At 35.0% G+C, this 22,118-nt stretch overlaps 4 protein-coding genes across 10 annotated transcripts in view; 2 read left to right on the forward strand and 2 right to left on the reverse strand.

Moving 5' to 3' along the window:
- Positions 1–7,612, reverse strand: part of cno (canoe) — a 107,194-nt gene extending 99,582 nt beyond the window's left edge. For 6 of the 7 annotated variants that reach the window (XM_053747148.1, XM_053747150.1, XM_053747144.1 and 3 more), the window contains exons 1-2: positions 7,243–7,612; positions 1,641–1,688 (exon numbers count right to left, since the gene is read on the reverse strand). The gene's annotated coding sequence lies outside the window, so the exon portion shown is untranslated. The remainder of the gene's footprint in view (positions 1–1,640; positions 1,689–7,242) is intronic. The other variant, XM_053747142.1, reaches the window with a different exon arrangement.
- Positions 7,613–10,171: 2,559 nt separating this feature from the next.
- LOC128670528 (high mobility group protein I-like) lies at positions 10,172–12,326 on the reverse strand. The gene is made up of 4 exons (XM_053746258.2): positions 12,186–12,326; positions 11,481–11,587; positions 11,168–11,323; positions 10,172–11,066 (listed from the first exon to the last, which is right to left on the reverse strand). Exons 2-4 carry the CDS (start codon positions 11,550–11,552, stop codon positions 10,941–10,943), a joined length of 354 nt encoding a protein of 117 aa, XP_053602233.1. The 5' UTR covers positions 11,553–11,587; positions 12,186–12,326; the 3' UTR covers positions 10,172–10,940.
- Positions 12,327–13,134: 808 nt separating this feature from the next.
- On the forward strand, positions 13,135–14,567 carry LOC128670526 (uncharacterized protein). Its single transcript, XM_053746256.2, has one exon. The coding sequence runs from the start codon at positions 13,281–13,283 to the stop codon at positions 14,163–14,165; it is 885 nt and encodes a 294-aa protein (XP_053602231.1). The 5' UTR covers positions 13,135–13,280; the 3' UTR covers positions 14,166–14,567.
- An 863-nt stretch (positions 14,568–15,430) lies between these two features.
- LOC128670527 (uncharacterized protein) lies at positions 15,431–21,898 on the forward strand. The gene is made up of 4 exons (XM_053746257.2): positions 15,431–15,808; positions 16,339–16,477; positions 16,957–17,101; positions 20,182–21,898. Exons 1-4 carry the CDS (start codon positions 15,695–15,697, stop codon positions 20,255–20,257), a joined length of 474 nt encoding a protein of 157 aa, XP_053602232.1. The 5' UTR covers positions 15,431–15,694; the 3' UTR covers positions 20,258–21,898.
- The last annotated feature ends 220 nt before the right edge of the window (positions 21,899–22,118 follow it).

The following is a 22,118-nucleotide window of genomic DNA, read 5'->3' on the forward strand; positions in this document are numbered from 1 at the left end:
AAGTTATCCGCTGATGATACGAGTACTGTCAGCGAGAAAATCTGATCGCTTCTTGACTGGCTTTCGTCCGCAGAAGAAAATAACAGGTGCTTTCGAAAAATGTGCCCAGATTATGCAGATACCTCAATGATCCTTCGTCCGAATTTATATTAATTTATTTACAAATTCATATACACGAATATGACAAAAAATTTGCCTAAACGGATTGTATTTATACAACAATATCGTCAATAATTCGAACGACACAGAAAGTAAAGGTCATTTCCAAGATCAGATTTTCCCTATACTCATTACCTGAGAGATTAAAGAAATGCTTATTAGTGAGCAGAGGATACGATCACCGATGAATATAACTTTTCAACAAGCAACAACTAAAACAACGACAGCGCTGTTTTCTGTCCAAGACTTTCCTACAACTTCTGTCGCCGACTGTACCATACAAACGAAAGCCCAGCCCGCCAGCATAAAAACTGGTTAGCTAAATGCCATTACTACGACGCCGTGAAAGTGGCGGCTTTAGAAACTGACCACTGCATTCTGGCTTTGACCGACATAAAAATGATAAAGACGAGACGCGGATAAACTTGAACCACTGCATCGGGAATGGAGATAACGGCCTAATATTCAAAAGCGTTTTAACAATTACGTTGATAGTTAGCTTAAGTAGGCTTGGTGTCGTATCCAGAATTAAAAATCAATAGAACGAAATAAATGGAAGGAACTTCTCCAACAAGGCCCTAGTTCTTAAACTCCGGTGATGATGTTAGCATTATTATCAATTACTTTATTGTAGTTTGCAGCGTCTAACGTTTAATCACACTATAAACAGTTTGATACTGCAAAGATATGCACTTTACTATGGTTTTGCTTAAATATTTCCGCTACAAGAAACTTCTTATAGTTGCACATTGTTCGTTCTTAGCAAATACAATTCAGTTGCACCATTCACAAGTCATTTCTCCGAACTGCAAGGCGAAGACAACCCAACTGAGGAGTTTATAAAAATGGAGTCTCGAAGGAGCCCGAGGTGCTTCACTAATAGAGCCGGCATCTCGGAGAAAACGCTCCGTGAGAATGTAAAAAGGCGCAATCAGCGAATGAAAAGCACGCGAATCGCCGCGCCCTGATGGAGTACTTAAAAATTCAGGACAGGCTCTGACCCACTGCCTGTTTAGCGATGTTAGCACTGGCTGGTTATGAAGATGTTGCATTTCTAATGGGGGTTCATTAAATGTTAATTGCTCGAAAAAGAACATTCGATTTACTTCATTCTTTAAAAAAATACATGGAAAACTTTCAGAGAAGAGAAAAGTTGAGTTATTTCGGAATAAAATAAAGGAATTTAGATCCGGATTCAGTGATTTAAATGTGATATTAGGCAAGGCCTTAGTTAAATTATTTAGATTGAACAAATCTATCTGCTAAAGATAACAAAAAAGCGAGTTTTCATTTACTTAAAAACCATACAGTTATATGGCCAGAAAAAGGACCATTCTCCCAAATAAGTCATCAACGAGTACAAATAAGTCATCCCTTTTATGCAGTTAATCAGCTTACGTTGAGCAACTCGTCTGCTTGTAGCTTCTTAGAGAGTCATTAGCTATCAATATTCACGCAACATGCCCTTTTCAATCACTTACGTTGAACAATACAGTAGTTTCTCCAACAGTGGGACTACGCCATCATATCTGGAACAAAGATTTGTATAATTATGTAATATGTAATAGGATATCTAGGAAGGCAAATGGAAAGGATGCCGTACAGGAAGTGTGTTCTGTCAGACACGCTGCTGAGCATATGAATGATGATAACATTTCCTGAAAATCTAGTAATACACGCCGTAGATCCAGGCTTTTGATGCGTGTGGTTTCGCCCTTGAATTTAATCACTCGATATCCCCCCGTGGATGTCACGCAGGCGGCCAGTTGTAAAATTACGGCCGAATCAAAAATTTCTTACGCTGACCCCGGGGCTTTGCTACGTCACAGCTCCGGTCGTAACCGGGAACGTGCAGAGATAAGACAGAGAATCGCAATAGATCCTGAGAGACTGAGAAAGAGCTATGTCGTGAGTACGCCAACTTTAAAAGAAGGCAGGTGTCCTTCAAGTACTGACATGTAAAGTCGAAAGACAGAAGCATGACCATCAACACTCTTTTGATAAGTGCATTGAGATCATAAAACATTAATTAAGGTTTCCGTACGGGAATCTCATAAAGTACTGGTATGAGAGAACTTAAGGATTTGTTTTACTATAATAGATATAGTTTTATAATTTGTTGTTTGTTTTGTTTTACTATATAGGTTAAATAAGGCATAAATCATACGTATGACCTCACAAATGCAAACAAGAACGACTTCGTGCAGTCCTTGCCCTTCTAATTAAACTATCCGACATATAAAATACCTCTACTCCTCTAATCTATACTTGTTTAAGGTCCTCCTCGGGGATTTACGATATATTCGTCAGAGACTAATAGAACCCGGCAAGCCAGTTGAGTTACAAAAGCACTGAACATATAGGTATAATTAATGATGGTGACCAACAGCCAAAAGTGCCTTCTAACTCCAGTGGACAAGGTTTATCTCAGTAATGTCCGTCAGGGTCAGGGTCCAGCAATAGAAACCTAATTACTAAACAGCTAGCTGGAGAATTTGTTCTAGTAATAACTGGAAATGGGTTTAAATTTTTGCCCATGCGTCCATATCCATAAGTACCTACTAATATTATAAATGCGAAATTCTATCTGTCACACTTTCATGGCTAAATCGCTGGGCCGATTTTAATGTTTGGAATAGATATAATTACAGTTAATGACCTGAGGTCAAACATAGGCTATCCGGGTGAAGCTGCGGCCAAAGCTGGTAAATTATATATCGACCCTAAAGACTCAGTGACGCCATACGAGCGCCGGAACATAGATCCGAATGAACAAAGTGCACAAGAAGATGTCACATGAGTATCACAACAATCAACAGACATCGTCTTGCATCGGCAAGAAGAAAAACCATGGTAACCAACCAACCAAGTGAATATGAGCAGTGGAAAAATATAAAGCAGAGACACACCTTACTTATGGTGAAACATTAGCTATAGGTATTTTTTTAAATTGAAGTACCAAGGAGTACCGTTAGTGAAATAATAGTCGTCTCGAACTTCAGTAACATCGAAAAAAAAGGCCGACTATAATCATACCTTCCTCGGACCTCTTTCTGAGTCAACTAGCGATTGAGTCACTGAGCCAATGACCGGATAGTTGGTACCTTCAAGTATAGTACCAAACTCGCCATTTACTATCAATTACAGCAAACGTTGATAAGATAACAGTTGATATTTTATTTTTGTACTTTTGTCGACATAGGTACTTCAATTGGTGCACGACCTTTGTGCTGTTTGGTCGAATATTAATTTAACCTCTCGAAGCACTGGCGGTCTAGTAAAGACCGTGATCGAAAGGTACCCAGGTTCATATCCTACACGTACGACATAAGTTTGACTAGCCTGCTACTGTATACATGTCCTCTCAACCTATCGCCGGTTGACTGTAAAAGATCCCTACATGGGATAAGGGGGCCTACCATCAACTATTACAAAACGATTCAATTGTAGGGCAGTTCAGTTTAGGAACCTAAAATGAATCACGTTATTTGGTTATTACCAACAAATCTTAACTAAGTCGCATTTGAATCGTAAGGAGTGAATGAAATCAATTAAAAAAATAAGTCTCTGAATCGTAAAGCCCAGTGACAGTAGCCAAATGTAAGAAAGAGATAAGGCTATACGATGTCGATATATTTTATCTCGTTTCAAGAGTTGCGTTCACCTTGATGGTACGAATTAGCGATGCAGATCAGTTTAGGTCTTGTATTAATTTTGATTAATGTACTTATTTTCGTGCAATAAAGTTATTACAAACAAACACGTTTGTATAATCTGACTCATATATGTATAGTAGTTCTCATTTGCCACAACTTGTGTCTGGTGAAGAAAAACATCGCGAGGAACTTGTACACTGGTTGGCACTCTATTGATTATAGTAGGTATGCCGCGGTAATAGCGACGACATTGCAATGATTTCGGCTAGTCTAATGGTCACTGTACGTGTACAATACTTCGAAAATTCCTTGAAAAAATAAAATAAAATATATTTATTACCTCATCATAGCTAATCTGGCTAAATTGAAGTCAGTTACATTATTATTAAAGTGATCTTATAAGATTCCGTTTTTACCTTTTATGATACGGAACCCTAAAAAACAGAAAATTTCTTTAACCATATTTACCAGACCCATACAAACAAAAATCATTAATTGTAATAAGTAATTTGTTGTTTCGTGGTGCTTTTAAAATAAAGTAACTTTGACAGGTGCTCTGTCTGTATTCATGACTATTAAGGTGCATACTGATGCGTCGTCAATACATGTTTTCAATACACAATCACCACATTCGTTAGTTTCCGGTCGTTAGTTTGTATGTATTTATAAACAGACTAAACTAAAGCTTTTTCCGAAGGATAGAGAGAGATAATGTTTTGAATAATTTAAATATAAATAAATAAATATATTAGAACAAATCACACAGATTGAGCTAGCTCCAAAGTTCGAGACTTGTGTTATGGGATACTAACTCAACGATATCTACTATTTTTATAACAAATACTTATATAGATAAACATCCAAGACCCGGGCCAATCAGAAAAAAATCATTTTCCATCATGACCTGACTGGGGATCGAACCCGGGACCTCTCGGTTCAGAGGCAAGCACTTTACCACTGCGCCACCGAGGTCGTCAAATTATTTTTCTGTAATTTGAGATAATTTTGAACTTCATACATCGATATTTACTGCTACCGATGCACACGGACTGCATAACACGAGCGCTTTTTTGTATGGAACTGTAACGCACGCGACTACGCAGCCGGCCATACAAAAACGCACGCGCACGCGTTTCGCAGTTGATGATCCACCGATCTAAAGGAGAATCTACTGTAAATAGGTACACTATCAAAACAGATATGGATTTTATTGAGTGTAAATTGTGCTAACTGTGCTACTTTTGAGAAAAGATAACGAATTAATATAACTGTTCAATTAAAGTGGCATTTAATTAACGTGTTTAATTATTTGAATAACTTCATACATTTTATTTTTTACCCAGTCGAATAGCCAGTACTGGCTTAACATTAGCAGAATCACCATAATTGCTAATAAAATCAAAAAATACAATCAACAATATCAAAAGCCAGTAGGTATGTACTGTCCTATGAATGTATGATTTCGAATCACGACACAAATACCATACAGGGCTAATTTAAATGTAAAACTCGTACATATCGAATACGAATTCTTGGTACAGTTTACGGCACATCAATCTAACAACATTCATTGCAAAATCGCCCCTAATCCTATGCCACTATTTTATTAGGATTGCAACTCAAAGTCAAAGCTTTCATTCATATTTTAAGTCATTACAAAAATTCTTAAAGCTATAAAATACTAGCATTTTGGGAAGCAGAGAAGAAATTCCGAAAGAAACCTATTCAGCAAATCCAATACCGGGCCACACAGTTAACACTATTACTAACCACATTACACATATAGCTGACTGTACCTAAGTATGGCCAAGGCACGTGTCACGATAAGTCACTTGTAAGTTTTTGCCGTGGCTGTGCCTGTTCCACTAAATATAATACTAGATTGTGTCCCAACTAATATTATAATTGCGAAAGTTTGTTTGCTCCTCATGCATTATCTACTGGACCAATTGTTATGAAATTTGGTACACGGGTAGAAAATAACCTGGAATAACACATAGGGTACACTTTTTATCCCCAAATTTCCACGGGAGCAAAGCCCCGGGGCAGCTAGTTTAAAATAAATGACCATTTGCTTCCTGTGAACGATTGGTCATATACCACCACTGGCAGTTTCAATATCTGATGTAATTTGGTGGACACTAGACTGCTATAGACTTGCTAAATATAGTACAAGATGAATTAGTTTAAAAAGCAAACTTGTTTGAAATTTTTAACAAAACACCCTATGGTTACAGCTAACTAAATTTTCAGCAGTTAACAGTGTCTTACCATGAGTATATACTTAAGTATATACTCATGGTAAGCAGACTTTCTGATATTAATATCAGAAAGTCTGCTTGTCTGTTGTCAACATTTCACGGCTAAACTACTGGGCTGATTTCAATGTTCGGAATAGATATACCTAGTTAATGACCTCAGGTTACACATAGGTTACCTCAGGCAATGCTCCAGGCAACAGCTAGTTGTGAATAATTAATAATGACAACATAAGAGTAAATAAATGGGTTTATGTCCATTTAAAGAAGTTAAATAGTATCAGGAATAGAGGGAAACCCAAGAAGAGGTGAGGAGGATTACATCAAAGAAAGTGAAACGGGAGTGTTGAGTGAAATGGCAAGAGACAGAGTCTGGAAGGAGATACTGTGCTGATCCCACATGAGCGAAAAAGGTCAAGAAGAAAAAAGAAGTCCTTTTTTAAAGTCTACATAGAATTTGGATTGTGATACATACATACATGCAACTATCATAAGTATTTTCATGTCAGTCCGTACATAGAACACTAATCCTGGACAATTTAATACTTAAGATCTTTAGAAAACACTGATTTGCTAGTAAAGCACCAATTGTTGCATTTTAATTTTATGCAATCAACGGGTTAATTTTTTTTTATTTTTTATTGAAATATCTTCAAACATAGCTATTATTATGGATTTTATATCCATAATTAGTTATGTTTGAAGAAAATTTGTTCAACTGTTTATACAAAGGTAGAAAAAAATTATTTTCATAAAAAAAACATGTTTATAAAAAATACATAAATATACAGAAACATATAGAAATATGTTTTAATTCTATACAAGCACTGGTAGTGAATTCTATGTAAAACTAGTGTTTGTTGTAAGAAACACCTACCTCTATTATAAATAGGTATGTATTCTAAAAAAGGTAAAGAAACAAAGGTTGACATGCAACCAGTTAACAGTTTCATATATTAAATGGAATGAAAATTTGATCATGGCACAACAATGAGAGCAAAAGTCCCATGAATTATCATTATCAGCTAAACATTCTCGTTTATGTTTGGCTAGCTCTCAGCTCTCAGGTGACGGGTAGTACCTGTATCACAACATTCACAACATACCTAACTTGTAGTCATAACTTGAAATACATCATCAACTAACAAGGTAAGCGGATAATTACATACCTGATGGCAAACTTATTCATGTAATCCTGGCGATCACTACAAAAACGTGTTCACACATATTAAATTTAAGAGAACAATAAAAAACTATCACTTCGTAAACTTTGACGTTCCACAAAACTTGAAAGGCACCAACGTTATCACATTTCAAAGTCAAACAAAGTTAGTTTAAAGTCGTAAAACAGGTGTATTCACTTTATATATCGTTAAAATTAACCGTAGGTTTCATTAACTCAATTTCAAAGTATTCAAACCGAAAAGTATACTCAAATGACGCAGACAAAATACAAACTTCACAAAACAAGTACTTCAAAATCAAAACGCAAACGCGAAGTTCGCAACACAAGCGTGGAAGCGTGCCGTGAAATGCAACTGCACTGATCAATGTTGCCAGGCTTTCAGAAGTAAAATTTGTAACTGAAAAATCGATACAAATCGATTACTGATAATGCTTATATATTATAAAACAAAGTCTTCAACCGCGTTTGTCTGTTCACGATAAACTCAAATACTACTCTACGGATTTTCATGCGGTATTCGCCAATAGATAAAGTGTTTCCTGAGGAAGGTTTAGGGAAGGTTTATTGTACCGTACATGTGTATGTATTGAAAATAACCTGGAAATTTCGGACACTGCATTACATAGGGTACTTTTTATCCTGAAATTTTCACGGGAGAGAAGCCCCGGGGCGCAGCTAGTACAATGTAAAAATCAATTTTAAAAAATCACTTTATTACCAAATTTAATAATACATAGCTTAACATATTATGACATTTCTTTAAGTTTAAGATATACAAATTGTAATAATAAGATGACAAAAGAATGTCTCAAGATCTGTTATCTCAAACAATATTTTGAGATAACGCTGATTTTCAGCCTATATAAGCTGTGTGGTTCAGTCTTTGCTTGGCTATTATTACGAAAGCAGTCTAAATAGAAGCCGGAACAAGCAGCTGTTAATTATACATATATATTATATAGTTAACTAACGGCCCGTCTCAGGTTCGCTTTGATAAAACCATAACAAATAAAATACCCTCCTCACTAATCACATTATCTTTTAGTGAACGTCGAATAAAAATCCTTGCATAAGTTTTCGAATTTCTCACGAAAATACAGAGATACACGGCAGAGATCTTTATTTTATAACATACTAGCCACCTGTGCCGACTTTGCTCGAGTAAAACATAATAAATTATAGACCTAATCCTTCCTCAGGATTCACATTATCTATTGGTGAAAACCGAATTAAAATCCGTGGAATCGTTTTTGAGTTTATCGCGAACAGACAGACAGACGTGGAAGTGGACATTTTTTTATAATATGTAAGGATAAGAATTATGAACCTGACAGATATAAGAACAATATAATGTTCGTATATCTATGAGAATAAGTAGTTTAGAGGCAATGATAACTTAGTCTGATCCACATCTTACGCATGTTATATAGTAGAATTCTTGTTATCTGTAACTAACCTCTATTTAATATGTCCCACATCCACAGCCTTGGTTGCCTAGCACATTCGCTTGATAACATCGATTAATTAAATAAAATTTTAACGGATAATTCAAATCAATTAATTCAACTATGTTTTTACTGGCAACATTTGGAACTAAATGTCAGATGTCAATATGGAGATGACATTGACAGTTAAATGTCACAAATTTTTAGTTTTACTAGTAAAAATAAAATGATACTACCTACTACCATGGATTTAGTAAAACTTCGGAGTACCTACTAATCCCATGCCTACTAAATAGTATTGCAAACGTAAAAAAATTACTTGTGCATATTGTTTTGCTTTTAAAATAAATTTAAAATGGAGGCGTTCGCGTTCGCGCCGATCAGCTTAACTATGGATGTGTTCAAAAAGTCGCGCGCGTGCAATAATGCGACACCTATGTACGCGATTTGGCTGCGGAATTCAAAATGCCGTTAAACATCGATCTATTTTGACAAAAGGTAAAAAAATCAATTTTTGATAAATATTGCTATTGCTCGGTGCGTATACATATACCTTAGACATATAGCTACACACTATATTACTTTCTACCAATAGATTCAGATTCTTTATTGCGAATCACAGGTTTCAAAGATTTATTATTTTAATGACTAATAAGTACTTTGCACAAAGTAACTACTAATAGGGAGTATTACTGCACATTTATCCCGCCAGAGTACAGCACTGTATGTTAGGTATACAAAAACTTTGCCGCCTTTTGTTATGTTGATTAAAACGTTTATTTTAGAGTACTTTCATTATGTAAGCATTCGTTTGTGAAAATATACAACAATGTAGCATATTCGGGTGCCGAAATATTGGGAAATATCGTTTTCCATAAGATAAAAATCTTCGAAAACTATGGGACGCCTCGAAAAGAAGCTCGGAACACTTCACTTATTAAAATATGGACTTCACACAGGTAAGATCTTCAAAATCAAGTTTATATCAGTTTATGACCACAGTTGACAAAATAATGCAGAACATAACCTAAATATAATAATAATCCAAGTGACAATACATATACCACTATTAGTTATTTGCAATGGTTATTTGGCGTGACATACATAATCTGTTAAAATATTTTTTTTATTTTTGCAAATAAAATAAATTTAAAATGTGAGGTGGCGATAGTGTGCGAGGAGTGAAGATAATAGTGATTCTATAGGTACCTAATTTTTGGAGTAAAAGTTATCGCCTTCCTTACCACTCTCACAAAACTTGGCTGACTAAAAATAAATGTATCGAACAAACGTTCAGAATTTTTCTAGTGTTAAATTCGATCCTATAACTTACGTAAATAACTCTGCTAATCGAGGATTCTAATAGGTTTTCGAGATTCTGGGTGACCAATATATATCCTAGTGGAACCATGAATGATATTACAGCGAAAACAAATACGTAAGCCCATGAATTGAAATAAAGAGAACTATTATTTCATAGATTTATTTATATTTCTCTAAAATTGTACATTCACGCACATACACACAGTAAATGTCATTTTAAAAACAATGATTTTTCAGTCAGCTCCAAATATAAAAAACAAGTTCTGAATACAAAATGGCACTACCCATACTGATTACTACTGATACTAATTTTACGGAACACCGTTTCATTACAACTCTTGTAAAAAATAATAATAACTGCCAATACATTATATAGCATGTGTTATGAATTTCCAATGGGAAAAATCATAAAATAAAAAGTTGAAATGAAAAATATTTATTATAGAAAATAATACTCGACTTTGATGTCAAATTCTTAATCTAAAAAAATGTTTTAAGTCATTTTTTCTTATATAAATCAAGAGATTACAAGTTACCTATTAGAATAGAATAAATCTACAAAAAAGTTCTTACAAATTATACCTTATAGTTGTACGTGTCTAAGGAGAGCTACGTCAGCCCAACATTTACTCATGCAAGTATTATAACAAAATATTCAAAGTAAATGCAGTTCAAACTTGGAACTTCCCATAAGCTTCCACTCGCCTCACATGATTAAAGTTTGGATAGACCTGAGAATTTTGTACTGTCAAGATAACCCTATAGTTAAGTATAAACTGCTGATGAATTGTAATTTACAGAGTTTGTTCCTTAAAAAAAACCAATGTAATACCGTAAAGAAAAACAACAGAGTTATCGTGACAAACAAATTACACTAAAGTGAGTGTGTGTTGTTTTACAAAACAAACGCAAGTTACTGGTCGGAGCCTTCTTCTTCCTCATCCTCATCTTGTTCTTCTTCAGTGGAGCCCGCGTCTTTCTTAGGTGGGGGGGCATCCTTGCGCGGCCGCCCGCGTCCACGGCCTTCAACTGGTGCACTCTGCAAACACAACATCAATTAAATAAAATTACTTTTTAAATATACCTACCACAACATATTCAACGAAATATATTGTACAACAAAACAAATAAATACCATACCTTAGCTTTAGCTGAAGACTTTTTTTTGGATCCCTTAGGCCTGCCTCGGCCTCTCTTCGCTACTGGTGCCTGCTCATCATCAGAGGATTTCGCAGACTCTTTCGTCTTTGCAGGAGCAGCGGGTCTGCCTCTTTTTTTTGTGTCAGCTTTCGCCTCCTAGAAACAGTATGTTTCACCTTTAATGCTCTATAAAGAACTCCAAATAAGAAAATAAATGGAAATAATTATGTAGGTACCTAACTACTTAGTTCAAAAAATATTAAGTTCTACAAATGAACAAAGAAATTAATTCATATGATAGTGAGTAAATTACCGATTGTGTTCCATTGGCTTTTGGCCTTCCGCGACCTTTCTTCTCTACAACTGTGGATCCGTCATCAGACATTTTAGTAATTTGTGTTAGATCTAAAAAGGCGAAATCTGAAAATATAAATGACAAGCATTTAAAATCACTAACATAACACCATAAACAAAATTGATATTATTGATTATGTAGGTTCACTTTATTATGTATGCATATATGTAACGATGTGCAAATTAGCGTACGGTTGATTCAAATATCGTTAATATTAGATATTACATGGCCAATTATCCAAATATCCAAAGATAAACAAAAAATAACCAATGTCAACAATCTATTGTAGACGCTTACTCAAAGCTTTGATAATTAAGGTACGGTACCTACTAATCTTACTAAATCAACGCCTCATCAAATCGAACAGATAGAATTGTTCCTACAATTTAATTCTCATATAAAAATAATACTTAAAAATACTAAAAAATATTGCTTTTTCATGAGTAATAGTAATAAATCAAATCCAAATGAAAATAGCGTCTCAATGCCACAAACCAAGCCATTTTGATGAAGTCTGTAAGGATTGACTAAATGAGAAACGATATTACACAGACACTGTACCTCAATAAATAATTAATTAATATTATTTTCAAAGGTATTGGGAGGTAGAAAATTAATACAAAATATAAAATTAATTTTAACTAGTAGAAAGATTATACTCACAAGTTGTTTACAGCAAACGTTAACGCCAAAGCCAAAGAAATTATTATGGCGGGCGGCAAAATGACCGGCGTTTGTTTGGCGTCTGTATAGAGGGCGCCAGATTCTATGTGTCAGTTCAAAGAGCTAAACATCTTAGTTAAATCTTATCGCAATCATCAAAGGAATATTTGAATTAAAATACTTATTTTCTGCATACACTGCTATTATTAATATGAAAATAATATTTTTATAGCTTAAACAAGAAGAAAACGATTTGGCAAAAAATGTTAACAGTTCATTTTTAAACCATCCCGCCTAATTGGTTTGTTTTTTTTTTCAAAGCGTTTAGTTTGATATTAATATTATGTATCGTTTTCATGATAGCGATTTGAGTGGGTTGAGTAGACGAAGTAGACCTACGTTTTACTGAAAAAAAAAATTTTTACACAAATAATATATTCTTAAAAGATAAGTAATCAAAAAACAGAACCGAACAACAGAAAAAACATGTTTCACAGAACGGTCTTGTTTACTTTATTCATAGGGCTTACAAGTCTATTTGTTAGACACAAAAAATCCCCGACTTTCAATATTCATTTTGCTACAACATTTGAACCTTAAGTGATTTTGATTGAACATATATAAAAGAACCACCGTATGAAAATTAGCTATTCAATAAAAAGACCGCATCCAAATTAGTTCACCCGTTGTTGAACTACGGTGCCACCATGTACACAGACAGACACACTTAGCGGTCAAACTTATAATACACCTAGTTACTAAAAGTTCAATAAGCGAGCTTTTGCCTTTGATCAGCAGTCTTGCTTGCCCATGGATGCCCATGAAACAGACATAGATTTTTTGTTTGATTTATGAGATTAAATGTCAATGTCAAAACTAGTAAAACAGCTAAACTTAATCATCTCATTCAATGTATAAAATTTCCAAATAATACTAAACAAAAATAATAAATTCTTATAACTACCATTATAATTGGCTAAAAAAATCTAGACAACAATCTCTTGAAAATGTGATGAAAAGAAGATCAGTGGCTCGACCTCACATCACAACTCTGATGAATACTTGATAGTTTTCTCTGTCTACAACGAATGAACCATGAAGCCTCCTTTGGAACCAAGCAAAGAAGATTGTTGTAATAGTGGTTGCAATCCATGTATATTTGATGTATATGAAAAACAGTTAGCTTTATACAATAAATATTTAGAAAGTGGCGAACTTCCAGGAGATCCTCAAAAAAATGCTATATCTCAAACTAAATATACGAATTTCATTGTTATAGAAAATTTGCACATAAGTGAATCACATAGGCTGCTTAAGTTTAGAAATAAATTAGGTGGTAATGAAAAAGTTTTTTGGAAACCAGGTGATCACTTTCTTGTTAAGTTTTCGTCCGAAAGTATCTCATGTAGCAGAGCTTATACACCAATAAAATTGAAATGTAATGAAGACAACTTTGATTTTTTAGTTGTAGTTAAAAAATATGAAAATGGTCTTGTTTCTAAATATTTATTTAATTTAAAGCTAGGAGAGGATACATTATGGCGTGGTCCCTATGGATCTTATGATATGAATCCCAACAAATTTAAGAGGATATTTATGATTGCCCAGGGTACAGGGATAGCTCCTTTTATTTCTATTATTGAAGAAATTTTAAATAATGAAGATGATTTTACTAAATTGTTCCTGTATTACAGTTGCCGTAGTTTAGAAGATGTTTTGTTTAGAGATTGTTTATATTCTTTTAAATCCTTCTGGAATTTTTCATACACAATATTCCTGAAGGTGCCAACAGATAATGATGGCTTTAAGTATCAGGAACCAATTAGAAATTATAAATTAAATAACAATGATTTTGCTAGCATCAGACCATTTAATGTAGATGACCAATTTCTGGTGTGTGGATCTACAAAGTTCATGGAATCTTATAGAGACTGGTTGTTAGTAACAGAAAATTTTCAAGGAGACATTAAACTGTTTTAGTTATAATTATGCAGCACCTACATATTATTTAATTCCTTGGAAAAGAAGATTAACATTAAAACCCCTTTCATCCAAATATATCTATATAGAGGCTAAAATTGTTATTAGAAACGACAAATGTAAAATACTGAACATATATTACTAGCTGCGGCCTGGGCTTCGCTCCCGTGTTAATTTCGGGATGTGTTATTACAGGTTATATTTTACCTGTATACCAAATTTCACTTATAATATTAGTAGGATTGGAGTTCCAATAGGATCGAATCCAGTTAGCTTACTAGCTAGTTACTAGAAGTAGCAATATTTGTTGTTGTTAATATCTACTAATTGTTGTGTTCCTTGTTATAAGCTTAGAAGCATGGGTTATTTTTTTAATAAATAATTTTTATTTTTTATAAACCATTTTTTCAATTATTTACAGCCGCCATCTAGATTATACTCAACCAAAATATTATTATAAACTTTCGTATGTTAGTACGATAAAATATGCGCGGTATAAAGTACGGGGGTTGCTTTGTGGGGTGGGTCGATCATTATTCTGGCATGTGGTCGGCAACGTGCCCCTTGCGTAACTTTGTAATATTCTTGGGAGATATCGAAGATTCTCGGGAATTTCCTGTACCATGCCTGTAACCCTGTGGAAAATATCCGTCGACAGATTAAAATTTTTTCTTCGAAGTTTACTTGCAATTGGTCGCTACGTCGTCGTCGACCTTTACTGCTAACCCACCCGGATTAACCGAAAGAAATATGGCGACAGTCACAAGAACCGTACAGCTGAAACAGTAACAGCGCAAAGAGCTCCCAGGTGGGAACGAACTTCGGCTTTGGGCGTTACTCGCAAAAATTGCCAGAGCTCAAGATGCCTGAAGTGCCTATTGAGAGAAGCGTCCTGGTGCCGCTGTTCGGTACCTACCGAGCGTGCACTTCTCACTCGATTCCGACAAGTGCGGTTTCTGTAGTTTTCGGAAGGGGGATTAGCAAACATTAATGGGGTGGGTGATTATTTATAAAATTTAAGACTGTAAAAAAAAGTGGAGAAATGTTTTATAGTTGTGTTACAAAGATACTTTCTATCCTCAGAACGTTTATATACCTAGTTCCGTCCCATGAAATTCTCATCGAAAATTTTGTTTCTCGGAAATCCTGGAATTATCAAGGGAGAAAATATCTCAGAGCTAGGCACATCGCTATGTCCTGTAAGTACACCAAACTTCAAACTAAACACGATCATTATCGTATCGCTGTAATATTTTTCCCCTATGGCAACACTGAAAGTCGGTATGGATTTTTTCGCGCCGGCGCGAAACGTGTGTGCGCCGTGCCGAGATTAATTTTCCTTCGTGTTTCATTTATCTTGAATTAAATATGATTCCCTTTGTAAACGCTTTTCATGAACGTTTTATCAATGCTCGTTAACATTTCCATATTTCACTAACATAGAATGACAAATACATAAATAGTTAGGTGTCATAATGGTGAAGGTGAAGGTGTAAATCAGTGCCGAATTTAAAACAGAACTCGATAAAATGGGATCGTCTATAGTGCTGAAAAGTTTGTCTATCCTGTTAGGCGTGTTCTTCATATTCGTCGGCATAACGAAACTAACACCGTTTATTTCCAAGGAATTACACAAGGATTTGGTGAGTTATTTTTTGACTACTCAAAGTTATAATTGATATATGAGGAGAGAAATTTCTAAGGTCGCTAGGTGCATTGAGATTTTTGTTGCGAAGCGATGGAGCTTGCTATTTTGGTATTTGGCGTGCCGCCTAATAACTCTGCGTTGTCTCGCTTGCGACAGTGTGGGTTATGTTGTGGGCGCCCCGCTATGCTATGCCGCATGTCATGTCTCATTCAGAGAAAATTTTCACATTTAGATATACAAGAAAACAAATCCGGCGTTCGTTTTATTACATTCATCCTAGGTAACATTATTTTCGAAGGACCCAAATGTACGACCGGAAATGTAGTGTTTAAGTCGTTATTTTTAAAAAGTATTTTATTGTCTATTACAAAAAAAGACAGGTAAAGGAATAGGGCTAGTAAAAAAAATCTGCGTCTATGATATATGATCTTAAAATGCCTAGAAAAGGATCTTGATTTTCATTTTTAGGTAGCTTATTTTGCTTCTAACTTGTGTTGATAAACGCAACATAATTATTGTTCACAGAGAAAAGAATATGTGAGATACGCGAAAGTGTTTCCGTTGTCGGAAACATTCGACTTCAAACTACCGTCAAAATGGTACAGGAGAGGCGTGGGGGGACTGGAGATATTGTTCGGCTTAGTTCTAGCAATTATACCTAGTCGTAAGTATTTGTTTTTAAGCACCCTAACCTATAGATATATTATTTTGTTTTTCCTAAATTACTTTAATCCTTAGAATTATCATTCGGATTGGAAACATTGCTGTGTCAAAAAAAAAAGAATACAAGGAACTTGTGTCAAACAGATTCAGCCAGAATCAATCAGTTTTATATGACATACGACTCATCAAAAAATTTTGTAAATAACATAATAAACTTTATCAGAGAAAAACTAAGCAATGCACACAGGTACTTTTTGCCGCGCGAGAGACGTAAAAGAACCATATATTGTAAATCAGGGATTGAATTCAACACGATTGAATTCACCGCTAAGCGGGTTAAATTGACGTCTATGCCCAAGGCTTTGATTGTTTATGTTAAGGTTTAATTCATGACATATATTTTGTTCTCACAAAGCAGATTCGCTAAGTGACACTTGGGTGTCGACGGTAGTGTGTCTGAAATAAAAAGTACAATTGCAGATAAACTGAAGAATGCCGCCAACATCGGCCTGGTTCTCCTGATGATCCTCGCAACGTACTCGCACGTGATGGTGGGCGATCCCTTCGACCGCTGCGCGCCGGCGCTCGTCTTCTTCTTCATGCTGAGCGGCAGACTCGTCGTATGGTAAGAACTTATCAATGTGGTTTCTGACTTGGAATAGGACCGCTCCATATCCTCAAATAGGCGATTAAGACATATATAAATCATTGGAAGCGGTGGTGGTGTAATGGTTAAGACGCCCGCCTGTGGATCGAAAGGTCCCAGGTTCGAATTCTACTCGTGCCATATGAGTTTGTATAGCAATCTGACTCATGTATAGTAGTTTTCATCGATCACCACTTGCTTCCGTTAAAGGAAAACATCGTGAGAAAATCTGCACACTGGTTGATTATTTAAATGGAGAAGGCAATTGCCTTCTCCAGGATTTTTCGCGTTATTAATGGAGTGGTTTGCCATTGCAAGTGCAGGTTTCCTCATTAATAATGCGAAGAAAGTTGTTGTGTCGTGTTTCATTCCACATAATGACCGCGACAGCTGATTGGCATTCATTATCATCAGCCATTTAATCGTCTCCATCGCACCTCGCATCCTCCACCGCATGGACTGGCCTGCCTTATGGACAAGGAATATTCCCTCCATTTTCACGAAACTTCACGCGTACCATAATGAAAGATAGGTACCTAATTAAAAAACAAATAGCAGGTTTTTTGATCTGCACTGGCTTACCTCGAAATTAATTTAGGTCGCTTTCCCGCAGCCTCTGTAAATGTGACTGAATTAAACAAAGATGACGTGAATTCCTAAATATGTTTTGCACATTAACTTGTATAAAAATAAATAACAAATATTTCGTGGTCGTAAAACGTCGCGTGCTGTTAAAAGTTACGATGTCCCCGGTAAAGCTACATTAATATTAAAATTAATACTTTACGCGGTACTGAACTACATTTTAAGGAAGTTTAAATTAGATTTTTCATATAAAAATGAGAAATAAAATCATTCATAGGGGCTACCAATACCTTTCATTGAACGATGCAAACCAGTTTAGGTCCTAAACAGGGTCGCATTGAGAGATTGAAGCCATAAATAAAAATAATAATCTGTTGCAAGTAACTAACACATTCATAACTATAAAACGTAGTCTAAAAAAAACTCAAGAATAGTAAACATTCCATTGAAGAAAAAATCGCGAGTCTGATGAGTGTTTACTTCGACCTGTCATCACCCGCGCATTCTCTTCACGCGTAAGCAACTAACTCAACCCTTCAATAAGAATTATTTACAACCGGTTAGCTCTTGTTTATCCTCAGTCTTCAAACCGCAGTTAAACAACAAGCATCAAAGAGCGTACCTTGACCAATTTTTATGTGCTGTAAACATAGATTACGAAATAAAATCAGGAGATCGCTCGTTCGATTTATCTGGCGTGCGGCCAACACCACGCAATGATGAACCAGCTTGTCACACAATACATTACACATCTCCAGTTGATGCCCAATGCAAACAAACAGATCAAACGCGTGATCTAATCTAATCCATAAATATTTTCTCTGGTTCTGGCTCTACGGTTATTGGTATAGACCAATACAAGTATAAATAGTTAATACAAATAGTTGTACTTATTATTATAGTTAGTATCAGGGATGTTATAACCTTCGGTTCTCCGACACTTTTAAATCGAAGGTTTTAATCGGAGGCCGAAGCACATAGCGGCGGCGGCGGCCTGTGTCGACTGTTATGAACAGGTTCATGCTATGAACCAATATAATGTAATATGCTACTTTGGGTTTAAATTCATTTATTTTAATTTCTTGTTTATTTGGAAATATGCCATTTTTTTTTTCATTGTTTCGTGTTTTATTTTATAAATGAAAATTAAAATGAAAAAAATTTTACCTAATAATGTTTAATTTGTCCTTAAATAAAAATTCTCTCTTAAAAGTCCGACTCCGCCTTCGGTTCCGATAAAACTACCTCTGTTACATCCCTGGTTAGTATAGGAAGTTGAGTCAGTCAATAAATACGTACTTATTTGTATTGTATGTGCAATTTGTAATTAATTAATAGGTTGGTAGTGGTAAAAGTCGTGTCAGATGCCTTTTGCCTTGATGCCTTACGACTTGAATGAATTCTGACACCAGTGTTAGCAATGAACACACTCGAAAAGAAAGAAAGATGTACCTAATTTACGACGCATGATCAATGAAAGTTTATCATCAATTTCTTATTTCCTTTCTATTTACGAATAGATTTGTTCATAAGGCGTAAAATTTATAGCCAGGCCACGATTCTAGCTTCCATCCAAAATGAGTGCCTAAAAATTGTTTATATTTTACATCTGGCAAATAACTATAATATTTTGATAATATTCTTATGACGAATATATTTTTATGAAGGAGATCATAAAAAAAAAGTTTATTAATAAACCGTGCTACTGAGAAACGGTGTTGGACAAGACAGCCGCATGGGTTCCTAGTAGTGTAGCTCGTGCCACCGTTTATCAATGTATTAGTTGCACAGCTAAAGTTTAGTTAGTTTGTAGTTTAAGGAAAGCATACGATAACATATAACAAGAGTCGTACAAGCCATGTCAGATTTATTTATTTCAAACAAACAAAATACAGTTATAAACACTATGTAATAATGTCTCGGCGAACTGAAATGTACTAATCTAGTGAATGATCAATCTGTGCGGAGTTGTGTTGTGTGCAAGTTGAATAAAATCTGACACCAGTGTTAACAATAACAAACTCGACTAGAAAGTGTATGAGTACGGGTGCGGACTCTATCACACTAGTACCTAATACGCAGTATTGATAAATATAATAACATGCAAAAAGGTAATGCGTCATATTCAACCGTGTGTAGCGACGTTGCAGAATTGCATTTTATGTAGGGCGACTAGTGAACGAACCCCCCGCCTCTAGTCGTCTCTTGGCTGTCATTTATGACGCACATATTGTTATGTTTAATTAATTGGCAATAAAGTATTCGTTAATAAAGTTCGGTTTTTCTCTCCAAGTCACCCAGACATTGGTGACCCGCGATAAACTGGACAAAAGTACAAGTGTAGTAGTGATTACAGATTATTATATTTTACTTTGATGGACAAATGAATTCTCAAGTCCCACTTCAAGTTCGGTCTTTCTCTCCAAGTCACCCATCCCGACACGTGTAATATATATTTTTTATTTTATCCAAAGGTACCAAACGAGCCGACGGGAAGAGTTGGAGAAAGCAACAGCCACTCAAAATGGAAACGGTCTCAAGAGGGACTAAAGAAAATACATATATTAAAATTATAGGGTACCTTTTGTGGGTGTAAGAAAAGCGAAATTAAACATCTTGTTATTTTAACTTAAAGGATTTGTTGAATCTGGAAATTCTTCACGATGTTTAAATTTTTAACACATAGTCAACGTTCATATTCAAGGTTAGGATAGGTAAGGTGTCAAACTAGGGAGTTTGTCCACCACACCTTTTTATTACGCCCTGTATATAATAATGTAAATATTCACGATTTTATTTTTAATTTTACGAATGGAGACTTGTTGCGTAGGTACTCGCAACTTGGCTTCTTAGGTATATTTGTTTTGTACCTTCTTCTGTTTGAGTTTAAGCTTTTGTGTTCTCCGACTTAGAAATAAAATTTTATTTAAAAAATCAAAGAGATCAAAGAAAACGCGATGCTGTGATTGTTTCTAGTCAACGTAAATCAAAAGATTAAAGCAACTTGATAATTAATTATAGCACTGACCACATGCTCGAAAAGTATCCATACTTGCCACAGCTAATGGGGCTAAGAAAAGCGGAGTCGGCTTTTCCCTAATTTTTACTATTTTCGTGTCAAGCCACACTGTTTTTGACGTATATAAGGTAGGAGTAGATTAAGGGAAGTGCACAGTTTAAAAGTGATATTAATTTAAGCCATTCGAGCTAGGTTCATTTTGTATGTGTATGAGTGATTATAACCCTGTACGTAGGTCTAATATAAACTGCCAAAATAATATTATATTGGTAGCTTGATAGATTGCACAGATAGACAAAACGTTGCACTAATTGTGAATATGATTTGCTCAATAGTAGTAATAGTTTACGCCTTTTAAATTATACCAATGTTGTGTACACATATATATTAAATAAGCTAACAGTGTAATAAATAACTTTTCGACAATATGTTCGAAGCGGAAAAGAGCGGCGATATATTTCTCTCTCTCTCTCTTATAGCAATAAGCCACCCCTAAAGAGTTTAATTTCCCATCTCAAAACATGTGTAATAATGTATTAGTATTAATAATATAAAATTTAAGCTACGAAAGAAGTTTTTCACGAGTACTGCCCTAATGTACCACTTAGCTTCAATAAGAATGTTTCCACCACAAAATTATATTAGTAATTAATGTCTGTGGTTTCCACAGTCCTACTACCAATTCGATAGTGAAATAATATTACATAATTCTAGAGAATAATTAATATTAAAAATAAGACATAGCTTAATGTGGCGCCAATTCGTGCCACATTAAACATCAGAACTATATGAGCTTCATGAGTAGTCAGTAGTAGTAAATATATGTAATACGTTATAAGGTGACATATAGCTAAATAACATACGATATTGTACGAACAGTTAGAAAGAAAAATACTATTAAGTAGGCACCTAAAGTATTTAACGTTAGAGCCCAACGCTGAGGCCAATCGACGTATAAACATGCTAAATTTTGTCTTGAATAAAATTAAGACACATACGTGGATTAGCAACAAACTTGGAAATTACATTACGATTAATAAGTATGTATTAAAGCTTAATTAATCAGATTGGATACCGTTGTAAAATCGGAATAAGATAGGAATTTGTTATCGTGGCGTGTGAATTGTCAAGTGTGTCTGGTAATGATTAAATGGGTATTATAAATATTATAATAGGTTTATTATTTATCTTAATTAATAAATGTAAATATTTATGTCTTTATTAAAACGTCCGTCCGACCCTTATTATGCTGGCTCCACATTATCCTCGAACTCGGACAGATACCGACGCGAAAGCTCGAACATTGCGTAGTGTATGAGTGCTGGTATTTACAGCAATAAAAACCAGCAATGTATGTCGAATACAATAGTGTGGAGCCGGCATTATAATCTA

This window comes from Plodia interpunctella, chromosome 6 (assembly GCF_027563975.2).
Source record: "Plodia interpunctella isolate USDA-ARS_2022_Savannah chromosome 6, ilPloInte3.2, whole genome shotgun sequence".
NCBI classification, from domain to species: domain Eukaryota; kingdom Metazoa; phylum Arthropoda; class Insecta; order Lepidoptera; family Pyralidae; genus Plodia; species Plodia interpunctella.